General features: G+C 41.7%; 2 protein-coding genes across 3 annotated transcripts in view; both read right to left on the reverse strand.

Moving 5' to 3' along the window:
* Positions 1 to 817: 817 nt before the first annotated feature.
* Positions 818 to 11,787, reverse strand: adnpb (activity-dependent neuroprotector homeobox b). Of its 2 annotated transcripts, none has more exons than XM_024293031.2 (4): positions 11,355 to 11,787; positions 6,361 to 6,473; positions 4,818 to 4,910; positions 818 to 4,734 (listed from the first exon to the last, which is right to left on the reverse strand). In XM_024293031.2, the coding sequence occupies exons 2-4, from the start codon at positions 6,466 to 6,468 to the stop codon at positions 1,735 to 1,737; spliced, it is 3,201 nt and encodes a 1,066-aa protein (XP_024148799.1). In that variant the 5' UTR covers positions 6,469 to 6,473; positions 11,355 to 11,787; the 3' UTR covers positions 818 to 1,734. The 2 variants fall into 2 exon arrangements, with proteins under 2 accessions (XP_024148799.1, XP_024148798.1); XM_024293030.2 differs by lacking the exon at positions 11,355 to 11,787 and adding an exon at positions 6,929 to 6,950.
* Positions 11,788 to 12,374: 587 nt separating this feature from the next.
* Positions 12,375 to 14,704, reverse strand: part of dpm1 (dolichyl-phosphate mannosyltransferase subunit 1, catalytic) — a 5,929-nt gene continuing 3,599 nt past the window's right edge. The window contains exon 9 of the mRNA XM_024292045.2: positions 12,375 to 12,733. Within this exon, the coding sequence (XP_024147813.1) occupies positions 12,629 to 12,733 (105 nt within the window). The 3' untranslated portion in view covers positions 12,375 to 12,628. The remainder of the gene's footprint in view (positions 12,734 to 14,704) is intronic.

The raw sequence follows: 14,704 nt of genomic DNA on the forward strand, positions 1-14,704 counted from the left end.
TTTATTACTCTATGATTTGTTTTTTCAGATTGTGTAAATGTATCAAATTTGTGACAAAAACAGTAATTTTTGTGTATTCCAAATAGAAATATGGCTGAGCCAATTTCTCCATAAAAAAGACATTATCACTTCAATGTGTAAAACAGGGCTGCCACAAACTATTATTTTAATAGTCGACTAATCGTTGATTTTTTCCCCCCTGATTAGTCTACTAATCGGTTCATGCTTAAACTGGATGTAAAACACTCATCTTAATTATCCTTAGGTTTTTTTTGCTCCCCGTTTACGCTAATGTTAGCTTAGCTTATCTAAACGCCTATCGTTCTTCAGCGTAATCATAGGCACATCGGGCTTCCTCTTCAGGTGTTTATGCATCACCGTAGTGCTGCCATAAAATACAAGTTCTGCCTTGCAGATATTGCATTGTTCACTATTTTCTTTTATTTATTTATTTATTTATTTATTTTTTTTACACATTTCCCACTTTCAAGCTCCGTTAGCGTGTTATGGAACCCAAGCCTTCCTTGAACTCCATGTGACATCACTATTGACCGGATTAGCACTATTGCACGTTTGTCGAAGACATTAGAAAGCGTGCACTCAATTTTTGAGATAAAATTTGAAAAAGAAACTATTAATCGACTATTAAATTAGTTGCAGACTATTTCAATTGTCGATTAGTCAATGGCTAATCAACTAATCGTGGCAGCCCTGGTGTAAAAACACATTTACCTAGATTTCCAAAAAAAAAAAAATTGCCTGAACCTTTAAAAGCATCCAAAGTGGATCTGCAGTAAACGTACGGTCACTGGTTCTGTGAGAATCACAATGACAGCACTTTATTTTTCATAAATGTGGGGGGTGATAAATGAAGACGAACCAAGTACACATCACTGAACACAACCATCTTTGAGAAAAGAACAGCAAAAAAAAATAAATAAATAAAAAAAAGAGAGGTGCTTTAACCTTTGCCGCCAGTAGGATGGGTACGTCAAAAAACGAGTTAAAACTGGGTGAGTATAGAAATTAAAATACAGTTTAGACAAAGCTAAGGCTCCACCGTTCTGTTATCAAACAAGAGATGTTTGGAATATTTCAGTCAGAAATTATAGAAAAGTCAACTTAAAATAATTCTAAAAGAAAAAAAACAAACTTAATTTATGTGTAATTTTAATTTCCAAAGAAAAAGCTGAGAAAACACGAGCCACCAAAGCCACACTTATTGCAAAGCATCGGGATGGAGAACAGATGAGACTACCTTACACACAGGTAAAAGCAAATATTTAAGCAAACATTTACAGCAACATCTTTTCAAACAAGTCTAAAAGACTGTACAAATTTACAGAACAAATCTGAGAATAACTACATGAAAATTATGGATTATCTCATCAGCTTAAAAGCTTCAAAACAACTCACTTTCTAGCCACATTGAAAAGCCCAGTGGCAAAATCAATGCTAAAACTCCTCACGTCAGTGATAGAAACAGAGAAGGCAAAAAAAATTCAACGTTTGTTTGGTGTGACCTCAGTTTTTGCACCTCGTCTTTCTTCTGTAAAACACAACAACCAGTTTGTGAATCTTTGTTTAAATCCTAGCTGCTCAGAGTCCTGCCTTCAGATGCTGTTAGATGGCTTGTGTTGAGTCGTCTCCGCCGCCCCAATGCTGCTTCGGTTGGGCGAGGATCAAATCTTGAACGGACGTCCGACTGAAAATCATTTTTGGTTTTTCCGTTAGTCAGACTTGCTGCTTGCCCAGCTGAGCGCCGTCTCTACCGCTTCTTGCAGATGACGGGACAAACTTGGGGATTATGATGGGCAGCGGATCCCTTCCTTTAAGAGTCGGTCTTTCTGAGCCCGGTGTGGTTCCAAACCCATTCTCCACATGTGTCCCTTCATCATCATCATCGTCATATTCATCATCGTCATCATCTTCATCATCGTCGTCATCATCATCCGACATGTCGTCAAGATCTGAAAGGGTCTTGGTACCCGTCAATAGTTCCACCCTCTCCTTAGATCCACACAGCTGCTGGTTGCCATGGAGACCAACCCCTCGTACTAGTCCCTTATTATCCCTCAGCTGCTCCTCTTCTTCGCTGTCAGAGTCGATGGCAATGGGCTCAGAAAGGTCTAAAGGGGTTTTCTGTAGTAAGGTGCTGCTGATTGTCTTGTTTTGGTCCCGGCTGGCACAGCCAAGACCGGGACCAAATGGCTTTGCGTTTGTACCTTGAACACCCCTGAGTGGCTTTCCGTCCTTCTGAAGAGTCACTCCATTGGCAGCCACCGCCTCCTTGTGTCTCTTGAGAGCCTGCTCCGACACCCCCATGCGTGACTTGGATGTCCGCCGTTTGCCATGCCTGCACTCATACACCCCTTCGCTGGCAAGCGCCAGTTCATGAGTGACTTTGCTAAGTTCGTACATACTGAACCCCAACAGCACATTGGCTTTCTGGCTTTCACATTCCTGCGTGCACTTCCTCCTGTTGCTGACAAAGTGGCTCGAGACGTCTGACTTCCAGAGCCAAAGATTGGACGCCAGTTTCTCCACCTCTTGTTGTGTTGGATATGGCGCCTTGTTAAAATACTCTGTCAGGAAAGCTTTCCTGGATTCGTACGACTGGTTCTCCAGCCCTTTGGGGTCAAGAGCCAGAACTATGGGTTCGTCAGGATCTTCTACAAACGCAGAGGGACCATTACAATCCCGCGGGTGGGCTCTTTCACCCGGAGGTCCTGGCCTCCTTCGTTTAGGTGCACTAGCATCAGAGCTGTCGAAAGCTGCGCGTTTAACGCCGCTGCTCTGAGACTGGCTGATGCGAGAGGACTGAACCGACCGACTGTCCTGCCCGTTCTGGGCCTTGCCGACACCTCGACAGTGCACCAAGTGCAGAGTGATAGTTGAAGCAGTCATGTTACTTGTATAAACACCCAAACAATGAATGCACTTGTATGTCAGCTTCTTTTCTACAGGGTGAACTGTCTGGATTACTTGGTGCCTCTCTCTCAAATGGTGGGCTAAAGAGTCTGAAATGGGTCCCTTGAGGATTGAAAAGCAGAGAGGACACAGCGTCTTGCCCACGTCCCTCTTATAGGGAACTGAAGTCTGAGGGGCACTCTTGACTGCCGGATGGTCGCCATGTCCTAAAACCGCTTTGGGTGGCTGCTGAGGCATCAGCCTCTTGCTTGCCATCAGAGAGGCAGACAGCACGGATGATGCTGAGATGCTGTTGTTCTGAGCATGAAATGCCACCGATTCCTCAGGAGCGTCCTTCATGTTGTACGTCGTGACAATCAGCTGCACGTTTTTAGGGTTGCCCTGCTGCAGAGTGAGGTCAAAGGTCAAGGGAGAGTCTGTGCGAGGACCCACCTTTTCGTCTGGGTGCGACAGCCGCATGTGAGCTACCATCTTTTCAACATCGTTGAAGGTGGCGCGACAGTGAGGGCAGGACAGGCCATGAATCAACATGTGGTTCAACAGCGTGTCGCTGGGTAGATAGCGGTTGCAGTACAGACACTTGCTGGTAAAGTTGTGAATCTTCATTATGTAATTTGCCACAGCGGGAACTTTTTCTGCCTTGTGCTCCTTCTCGAAATGAGAGCTGTACACGTTCTCTGGAAAAAGCTCATTGCAGATGGTGCATATTTTCCACTTCTGGGTGTAGGAAGTGCCCAGGACCGAGGAGCCACCTTTCTTGGCAGTGACAGAGGCTACTGTTGTAGCCGCTGCTTGAACACGGGAACCAAGAGGGTTGGACTTCAGTGAAGAAGTAGCACCGGCCACAAGTGGGCTCCTCAGACTCCCACTAGGAACTAGCTGCTTTGCTGCGTGCGACTGTTGGGGCACTGAAACCTGGGCATTCCCTGGCAAACTGACCTTAGTGTTCTGGTTACCCAAAGAGAAGGACTGGCCCGTCCGAGCCTTTAATCCCATCGTATCGTGTTTTAATCCTGACAGAAGACTGCTGGAACTGAAGGCCATCTTTGATGGAATTGTAGCGCGACCCTGCTGAAGTGAGACAGGAGATCTCGTGGACGCCATTACTGCTCCTTTAGGGCCCATCCCAATGATTGTCTTGTCTCCCTGGCTTTTGGGAGGGAACATAACGATGGGCTTGGGTCGGGGAATTATCACACTGGTGTGCCCGATCATGGCGGTGACTTGATAGCCAATCCTCTCGTGGTCCTCAATGACGTGCTGAACCAGCGCCTCATAGGTCCGAGGAACAAACAGACACTTCTTGCAGTGAATCTGGTTACTGACAGCATTGTGAGCGCTGGTGGTATCTGGACCCCCCAGGGTACCCCCATTCTGAGCACCCGCTTTTTCTCCTGGTCTCACAATGTAGGGATGAGCCACTTGCTGAAAGTGTTCCCGATAGATGTGCTTTCGAACCACATTGTACAAAGGGTCCCTGTAGGTGCACTTTTTACAGTAGTACACTGCTTGCTCCACAGTGTCTCCAGTCCTCCTCATAAGACCGTCTTTCATCATGACCCCGCCCGAGCCGGCCACAATCCCACCTGGGGCCTGGCGCGCCGCATTGTTGGGCATGTGGAAGAGTTTGATGTGCGTTTCCAGAGTCTTTTTATTCCCATTGAAAGTGCAGTAGGGGCAGTTGAGCAGGATGTTGTTCTCAAAGTTCTCGCTGTGAACATTGCGAAAATGGCTCTTGTACGCTGAGAAGTACTTGGATGAGAAGAGGCAGCCAGAGCAGCAGAAAGGCTTCGATCTGTAGTCCTGGAGACAACAAAAGTCTTGATTAGTTATGTCCTTAAACAGAAATAAAGCTTTTAACGTTCAGGTGGCGAGTGGTTACAGACCTGGACTTTGGTATGTGATGGTTCCCACATGCACACATCTTCCCAGCTTGTGTGTTTGATATAGACCTCCGGAGGAGTGAATTCTTTAAAGTCCTAAAAGGCAAAGAATCTCTCATAAATACAATAATTTCTTAAAGATGCAGAGATAAATTATACATATTAATCTATTGAGAAAATTGATAAAATCTTACTGTCTAATACTGTCTAGTACTAATCTATCTACAGTCAAGCCTAAAAGTATTCAAACCCCTGCCAATTTTTGGATATTTCATCTTTGTTTAAAACCCTTCCACTCTTCTTAGGTTGTTTACATTATAAGTGGGGTGATCTGGACCCCACAAGACAGTGCGCTGAACTTTTTTCTATCATTGATTTTTGAGTTTCACTAATGTCCATGGCAGACATAAAATCCTGTCCCCCTTTGTCCACATTTGTCATGGAAGAAATCACACATCAATATGTGGTTGGAGTCATCTGGACCCCAAAGAGAGAGGAAGGGTTAAATGAAAGTAAAAGTTGTTTTTTTCTCCATAATGATTCATTTTTCATTTAATCTAATAACTTTCTGAGACACTTCTTTCATTTCTAATCAGGAGGAAACTAGCTGGTTAAATAAAAGTTACTTCAATTCAAAAGTTGCCTGGAGTCTGAATAATTTCAGCCAGGACTGTACCATTTCAAAGCTCATTGTATTAAATACCATAATTTGAGAATGTGTCTCGTATTAAATTTTACATAAAGGGTTTCAGTATTAGAAAAAAAACAAGCAAGAGTAATGTAAAGCAATTTAAAAAGGCAAACTGTGTTTTCTTTAAATGTTTCCCATTCATTTTTTGTCAATTCAAAGTGTAGGACAGGGTCAAGCATCTTTAAATTGTATTATTTAAAAAAAATGGCGGAGGAATACAGTCAAAATCCTTCAGTTGGTCCCTTATAGGCCAAAAAAATTACAAACGAGATCATCTTTAATGGAATTTTCTGTATTAAATCAGATATCATCATTAATAAAATTCTGATGTTTTGTGTAAGAGACTTTTAGACCATTTCTAAACTAGTGCTTTATTTTTTGGAACTTTATTGCCTTAAAATGCAGAATCACAGGCACTAAACATATCTGACAAACAGACAAAACCAAAAATAAACAAACAGCTTGCGTTGAGATTGGGCTAGTTTCCTAATGCAGGAAAAAGAGAGAAAGTGAAAATATATATGTGTGTCGCCATGTAGATACAAAAAAAGAACTAGTGCTTTATATAAACAAATAATCTGAATTACACTTATTAAGGAAAGAGGAAAAAGTTTGTTTTTAAATGGCAGCTCAAACTGATACTCCAATTTCCAGAAGCACAACCCAAAAATGAGGGTTGACTTAAAACTAGCTGCCACTTCAAACTAAAAAAAGAGAGAATAACTGCATAATCTGATTAATTTCAAATCATACAGGATCACAACTAACAGTCCAGAAGAAACTCTTGGACCTTCTCGAGGTTCTACCTTGCAGACAGAAGGACAGACGTCAGTTATCCAAACTGAGCACGCTCACCTCTATGTGATCTCTGCAGAACTCAAGGCCGATGTCTCCCAGGACCTTCTTGACATTTTTTCTTGCTTTCCGTAGACTAGTAAGGTTGTTGACAGGGAGCTGGAACATTCTGCCTGCATGGAGGAGACATTCATCATGACGTCAAAAACATATGGGGCTCAAATCTGGACAGGTGACTGACAACTTCACTGCAGACTCTCCAAAGGTACAACAGTATTTTTGTTTAACAACTGATGAGGAATGGTTCTGATATGAATATTTGTTAATTAAACCCACTTTAAAACCCCTTCCTACCCTCTAAATAAAAGTGTAACAAAACAAAATTTAAAGGAAAAGTTGTAAAATGTATAAGATCAATTAAACAGGGCAAGTACAGCAAAAGCAGAACAGGGTTTTGACAGCTTACAAGAAACAGAAAAAAATATTTTAAAATAACATGTTTTATTTTAAATGGCAGGTGGTGTCACGAGTTGCAAAACTTTTGTATGCAATGCTGAGGAAATTTAGATCTAAATGAACAGCTTTGAAAAGAGTAAAAATAAAACCAACATTTGGTGTTTGTGTTTACCTTCAATCAGCATCAATTCTTATAGAGACACCAACACAAATTCAGGTGTTTTGTAGGATCACAGTCAGGTGTTTGATCAATCAGTGATACCAAACAGGTGTCGATGATCATCCATGTCATACAGGTTGAAACCCACAAATTCAGCCGTGAAGGAGGCTTTAAGCTGAGGGAGGAACAGCCGAACTCTGATACTGAGGAGAAGCTATTAAAGATTCAGGACAGCATCAAGACGGGAGTGGTTCTGCATCAGCAGGGTCTCTCCCAGGCAAAAGGTTTCAAAGCTGACTGGGATTTAAAATGTTCAAGCTACTTTAAAAAAGTTAGTTCCCCAAGATGTTTGGAGAAACCTACCAGCTGTTCCTTCAGAACCTGTGTGCAAGTGTACCCAAAAGAAATGATGCAGTTATGAAGGCAAACAGTTTATTGATTTGATTTATAATTCTGTTTATTTACAGCATTTTGCGGATAAAAATAAACTATTACAACTTCAATCTTTGAATGCACACTCTGCGACAGATTGGCGACCTGTCCAGGGTGTACCCCGCCTTCGCCCATCAGTAGCCGGGTTAGGCTCCGGCACCCCCGCGACCCCAAAAGGGAAGAAGCGGTCAAGAAAATGAATGCAAACTTTGTTAACCATTTATTTACTTATATAGATGTTTGTATGTATATTTTGTTATATATAGGGTACCTGCAAGTTCCTTTAAGTTAAATTTCAGACGTTTTAAGGACATGAACATCAAAAATTAAGACCAATTTCTGAGTCATTTTTTTCATTTATTCCCATTTTATAATTCTTGTTGTTTGTGGTCTGTCATGGTTTAGCGTTCATTTCGTTTGATCAAAATAATTGTGGGTAAAAAATTACATTTTTGACAAGAAATATGAAACGGGGAAGTTTCAAACAGCACAATTGTTATGGCTCAGATACCACAATTCAAGACTTTTCAAGCATTATTTTAAAATGTATAAATTAAATACTTCTAAGACTTTTTAAGATCCCACAGGAACCCTTTATGCATGTTTAGACATTAATAAACCCACACATGTATGCAGGTGTGCACACAGACAGTCTTTTGTATTACAATTTGCAATCGGTCTGATGATGGATTTTAAATAATCTGCAGATCATTTGCATACAGCATAAAGCGTTCCTGTAAACTCACCTGCACAGCCACCGGGCTGCACAACAACACTAAAGTGGAGTGTTTAATAGAGTTTCTCCTTGCTATAACCCTAACTCTATAGTTTATCGAGCTCAGTTTTAAAAGAGCTGGACAATAGCTTTCTGATAGACATACACAGTAAAAGAAGTTCGCTTCAGAAAAACAAGTTACACAAACACCAGAATGTGTCATAACGCTCCTGCTTCCCATTGAGATGGAAGTTTGTGCTGTTGATGCTCAACAAATGTTAAAAGGGATGAATATTTAGATTTAAATAACTTTAAGCTCAAGCAGGAAAAGTGTTGAAGATTTTATTTTGCCATTTGATTCTTCCAAACACAAACTCATTTAAGCATTTAGGTGTCCAGCTCTGTAACAAAGAAACATGCTCATCTACTGCCACCATTTCAGTTCAGTGTTGATGCAGACAAGAGAAGTGATGCCCGCTCAACTGTATGCAAATGATGCAAAGTTCATTTTAAAAGCAGTCCGCTCTGCAGCCCTGCTGCTCCGAGCCAAAACAACAGCAGTGATCTGATTCCAATGAGGAGAAATCTGTTGCATACAAATACAATGTATAAATGTATCCAAGAATGCAAAAACAAAGAAAGGTATTAAACAACTGTCTTAACTTTGCTGGAACTTACTCAATTCCAGTGTCACTTTAGCTGTTCTCTCCCATTATTAGTTTGAATCCATACGCATTCAAAGTTAAGGAATCACAAATCATGACTTCAAGATTTATTGCAAAAATCAGCATTTTCAGTACAAACTCTCGTGCACAGACTGCAAAAGCAGCAATACTCAGTTTAAATCAGAATGCATTAAGGTGTAAAGATGTCTCCTGACTCCTCAACTCGTAAATTCAAATGAACACAAAACGTTTCAAATCCCACACCGATCCTCTTTTGATCCATTTTTAAAAAGGAGTTCTCAGTGATTTTCTAATTATGATTAGACAAAATCAAAAACCTGTCATTTTCTAGAATATAGTTTCTGCAGAGCGGCAAGAGTTCAGAGATTCGCACGAGTTGTGGGTGGAGGAGGTAAACCCTTTGTTTACATTCTCTTGTTTACAGCCCCTCACAAACCCAACCCAAGATTAGTAGCAGTAAAACAAAAATGACAAGATTTATTGGAGCTTTCCAGCTGTGCAGCTTAAAGCTGATACTAGCTTGGACGAGGAAAACAAAGACGTACATGGATCTATTTGTAAGTGAATGCATCAGAATGGAGCAGGGCAGTTAGCTTGTGGCCTGCCGTAGGAGCTTCTATGACAGCTACAGGCTTTTTCCAACAGCATTTTTATTCGTCTGTTCCTGATTCACAACAATTTGAATAAAGAAATACTTAGAAATGCCATTTTAAGCTTAGTATTCTTTATATATGTTCTCCATCATTAGAAATTTGCCACAAGAAGATGTAAAAAAAAACCCCACCAAAAACAAGATTTTCATTGGAGTGGGTCTTTTAAAAAAGTCAATAATCTCTTTGTTTACAGAAGCTTCCATAGAGAACAGGATACCTAATGATTATGGTGGCCACACTATAAAAATACCACTGAAATATAGATGTTAACATAAACCTGTATAGAAAGTTTTGTGGCTGAAAAACAAACGGTCAGCTTGGCAAAGACCAACAACTAAAGCAGTTTTCCCAATTTAATGTTATCGGTACTTTCCGGGAAGGTCAAAGGTCACAGAGGGTGAAAAACAAGTGCAGGATGTCAAACAAGTCCAGGGAGCACCTGAGGCGGTTCGCTGTTCCACCCACGGGACTTTGGGTGGCATTATCGCCTCCCTCGTGCCCCCCACCCCCTGACTCTCCCCTTTCAGCCAGGAAAAACTGAGAGGAAGACTTCAGACCGCTTCCCGCTTCGGCCTTTTTCCTGCTTCCCTCCCCTCCTTGTAGATGGCGCTGGAGAGGACTGCCATTATGTAAGCCTCCCTTCACTCCGCCTGCACCCCCCCTCGTCTCCCTGCCTTTGCAACACCATCGGAGAATGGCGCCTCCTATTGAGGAAGCAGCAGCCCCTACGAAAAAAAAGGTCTCTGCAGTGGAGGGGGAGGGGATGAGAGAAGAGGAGAGGCGAGGAGGGAGTGATGTTGGAAGGGAGGAAGAGGAGGAGAGAGAAGCAGGGAATGGAGGAGGAGGGGGGGTTAGAGGGGTGAGAGAAGGAGAGGAGGATGGGGGGAGTGAGCAGCCAGTGTGAAGGAAGTGTGAGGGGAGAGATGAGACGGAAGGGGGGAGTGAGGAGAGGAAGTGAGACTGGTTTGGGTAAGGAAAAACAGGGGGGGTAGAGGAAGAGGGTAAGAGCAAGACGGGCGAAGGATGAGAAACAGGAAGAGGGGAAAAAAGGGTAGGGAGGAGAGAAAATGCAAGAGGAGGCCATTCTGCTGGCAGAAAACAGGTTCTCCCTTCCAACATGGGGAGGCCTTCGTATCTCCAGCAAGATGCTGGGTCCTGCAGCCATGTTCTCACGGAGAGCACATGCTGGAGCTCCATCCAGGTGTGCACGCACCTTCTGGAGGGAGATCTTCATCCACTGCAACAGCAGCAAAAGTTTCTCATTCCTTGAGGAGGCTGAACACATGTCTGCAACCTTCAATTATGATGGCCAGGCTTCACCTATTCAATCAAATTATACATATTTATTGCATAAACATTTGGGTGATTCTGTAGATGGATCAGAATAATTAAATACATGTAATGTTGTTGCTCATAATTCCACAAAGGCTTCATTAAATAAACACTACTGCATCATTAGAAGCATTCTGCAGCCTCTGAATGAAGGACTTTCTTCAAACTTGTGAAGATGTCCCGCAGAAAATGACAGCAGCAGCCCTCCTTCCCCCTGGATCATCCAGCAGCTGAACTGTCATCCCCTCTCAGGAGTCGATAACATAAGAGACCATTCAGCTCCACTCGGCATCAGCGTGGAAACATCTGTGGGATCTCTAACATCTGGCAGGATCCAGAACGACAAAGAGTGGGGGGCACGCGCGCTGTTAGCCTGCTAAGCTAACAAACAACCAACACGGGCTGCTTAAAAAAGGCTTTCGGTCGCCTCAAAAATCATCCACAAACTCCAATTTTACTTCCTTATAAAGAAGTTGGAGGATATTAGAGTTTTTAGAGACCCGCCCTGTTATAAACATCCGCTTCGTACAAGTTACCTTAGCAGCCACCCATTCCACACACAGCAGGTAGCCGCGGCGAACACCCGGGGTTCACCCCCACGAGAGGACCTCCAAGTTTACCTGCTTTCGCGTCCGCAGCGCCCGGCTGACCGAATTACGCCGACTTCAGGTCGACCACCGCGTCGTGGGGACACTGGCTCCGCTCTCGCCCGCTCAGGTGCCTCGAGAGGTGAGGAGCAAGCCGCCCCGGCCGCCGCTCTACCCTCACAACCCGACTGTCCCTCTCCAGCAGGGGCTGTTTTCTTCCCTGCGGTCGGCAAGCGGGAGCGGTGGGCGCGCGAGCTTCATCAGACAATTCCGAGCCTCGTTTCCCCGCAGCGCTGCGGGCGCAACGACCGGGTTCGCCCGCCCTAGTGAATAAATGCTCTAAAGTCTGCCTATAATTTCCTGGAAGCGGATTTCACTTTGCCCATTCTCTACTGACAGACAATACACATCCAGCCTGGAAACTGCCCTATCCAAAATGGCGCAAATAAAGGGGCGGAAGTGACGTCGGTGTCATTAGCATAAACCATCTTATTGTGAGATCCCAGTTCATGCCGCCTCATGAAAGCCCCTGATTGGTTTGTTATCAATCAGTGGCCAATTAAGCAGTTTTCTGTCAAAATTTCCTTAAAAAATAAACACTTTTAGGGCCTTAAAGGTTTATAGGCTTCCAGAGAGGGCGTGTGTAGGGTAAACAACCCTGAACAGCAGTTACACAAGCTAACCAACAGCGGGCGTCCTACTAGCTTATGGTTTGCGCATGCGCGCTCTTCTTACATCTGGTGTGCCCACAGCTCTCTCCCCCTACCGAGTACAGTCCCCAAGTTCTGATCCGGAACACTAGGTGGCGCTGAGAAATGCAGCAGAAATAAATGCTTGCTCCTAATAATAAGGAACAATCCTAAAAAATAAATAAAAATGAGACAAACATAATCCCCCAAAAATCTTTATTTTAGTTAGACAAATGGAGTCTTCATTTTTCCTTTACTATCACTGATATTACAGCTTAAATTCTGCTTGACATTTGTGTTGCCTACACAGTCCTGCTTCATATTTAAATAAACTAAATTACAAAAAAATAAAAATGCAAATGAACAAGAGCCAGCATTTTTTTATTTTATTTTAAACAACAACAACAACAGCAACAAAATATTCATTCTGTGAATTGTCTGAGTTGGGAATGATCAACCCGTTTATTACAAAGAATGATGGGAATGTGAAACTTCTTTGTGGAAAAAGACTTCTAACCAGGATACATCTCTCTTTAGTCGTGCCACTTTTTGATAATCCAGTATAATTTCTGTGCACGGACCTGAAAAATGAGAGACCACTACGAAAGCTTAAGCTGATCATGTTGTGGCGAAGAGCGTGAGCAGTCCTTTAGCAAAAGACACGATCTCGTTCCCTCCCAGTTTGGATTCCCCGTAGACACGGTCCACAAAGGAGATGGGAACCTGTCGAAGACAGATGAACTCTTTTTTAGATTCAATATTTTTTTTATTTGCCTTTAAAACATGTTTTAGGACATCGAGTTTTCATTAAATGAGGTAGGATGGAGGATTGTTATTAATCATATTGCTCAGTTTGGTGATAATATTTTTTTTGGCACATAAACTGTATGTTTCCATGTATGTCAATATTGAAATAACAATCTCTTTTTTAGAATATAATTAACAAATTTTTTAAGTATATTTTGTTTTAAACAACACAGTGTTAAGGTGTTTTAGGAAATACACTGATCAAAAAAACATGTTAATCAATTTAATACTGTGATAAAAAATAAATTGATCAAGTTAATAAAAATATAAACTCAAGGGATATTTTTTTTCTTTTTCATCAGTTTTCTACCACTAACTTCAGTTATTTCCCAGCAGAAACAACCAAATTGATAATCACTCCTCCAGGATGATGTGAAACAGATCTGTGGAGCTTGAATTTCTAAAAAAACAATACTTTTTTTTATTGGACTAGTTCTGTTTTCTTCATAGGAGCTGCCAGCTGCGGCCAAAACTAATAAAAAGAAACCCAATTTTGAGTCTCAGCTTCAGACAGTAAACATTTGTTTTGGAATCTGAAGCTCATTCTTGTAGCTTCAGGCTCACAAACGGATCTCCGCTTGTTCACGCAGATGCTTTCGCTTTGATCCGAAACATTCGGCGCTGAAGAAGAAGAAGCTCCATGACAACAGATGACTCATGTTCTAGAGCCCGACCGCGTGTTTCTGCGATCACAAGGAACAAGCAGATGCTGGGAGGTTTTAAGACTTTAGGAGGACTGTTTTTTCATAACTTGAAATTAGAAGTTAAATAACATCTTTGCGAAAAATAAGCAAAAAAACAATCAAGAAAATTTTAAAGTATTGATTTCTCTGCAAATTTAGAGTTGATTGGACTACGAGTATTAAAAAAGGAACATTTCTGATTCCCATAACTAGAATTAATCAATATTCAGTAATAGAAATGTTTTGTGCTGATTTCATCCAGATTATTGGACCATGTTAACAGTTTGTACATATAAAAAACACTGAAAGGACCACAACAGGCAGAGTTTTCTGGAAGTTTTATGACTTAACAGTCAAGTTTACTGCATGAATGTAGAGAATATTTTCGTCCCGCTTCCCAGTAAACTCAGAACTTTCATCTAAGCTTTCATGAAGGATCTGACATGATGAGTAAGATGTCAAAAACATGTTTTTAAAACTAAAACATCACCTAACATGATGCACAAACAGGATGATTGTGGCTTTTGTAGAGAAAAATTTGTAATGTCTTCAAGTGCAGACAATATTTTATTCTGAGTATTTAAAAAGTCTGTCGCTCTGGGACAAATTGTCTAGGGTGCAACCATTGACTGTATAAGAAAACTGGACTGAGTGAGTGTGAAGATGGCTTACTTCCAGTTCCAATGGAATTAAGTCAATTCAGTCGCCATTTTTTTCACCGCCATGTTGGAGCAAGATGAGGTCAGTAAATTCTCAATAAGAATCCGAACCGTATGCCACACCTATAAACCTAGCTGTAGGGACAGGGAACCGTTGAATCCAATTGCTTAGGTCAAAAGTGTCAAACGATTGGGCTACATTTAAGAAGGATTGATTATTTGTTTTATTACATTACACCAGGAAAAGTATAAACCAACTGAATGTTTTTTTCTTATTTATTTGATTATTAGAAAAATTAAAGAAAACATTTTAAATAATTTTGTTGTTGTTCTGTAAAGTTAGTCGCACATTTCAAAATCACACCAAGTGGCGACCTAAATGCCAGTTTTTCAGCAAATACGGCTGCAAGGTTGCAGAGCTCTAGCATTTGTAATCTGGAGGTGACGGTTACATATTTGCACACCATGAGGTGGCCACTGAGGTTGTAGGAAAAAGTTTAAATTAAATGATGATCTGAAATTTTTTTTTTTTTTTTTACATCAGG

The sequence above is a fragment of the Oryzias melastigma genome, linkage group LG7 (assembly GCF_002922805.2).
Source record: "Oryzias melastigma strain HK-1 linkage group LG7, ASM292280v2, whole genome shotgun sequence".
NCBI lineage: Eukaryota > Metazoa > Chordata > Actinopteri > Beloniformes > Adrianichthyidae > Oryzias > Oryzias melastigma.

Excerpts from the sequence above, each read along its gene's own strand:
- adnpb (XM_024293030.2), bottom strand. Across the intron at positions 4,911-6,360 it reads TCTGCAGAGATCACATAGAG|GACTTTAAAGAATTCACTCC; the intron begins GTGAGCGTGCTC and ends TTTGCCTTTTAG. Across the intron at positions 4,735-4,817 it reads CATCACATACCAAAGTCCAG|GACTACAGATCGAAGCCTTT; the intron begins GTCTGTAACCAC and ends TGTTGTCTCCAG.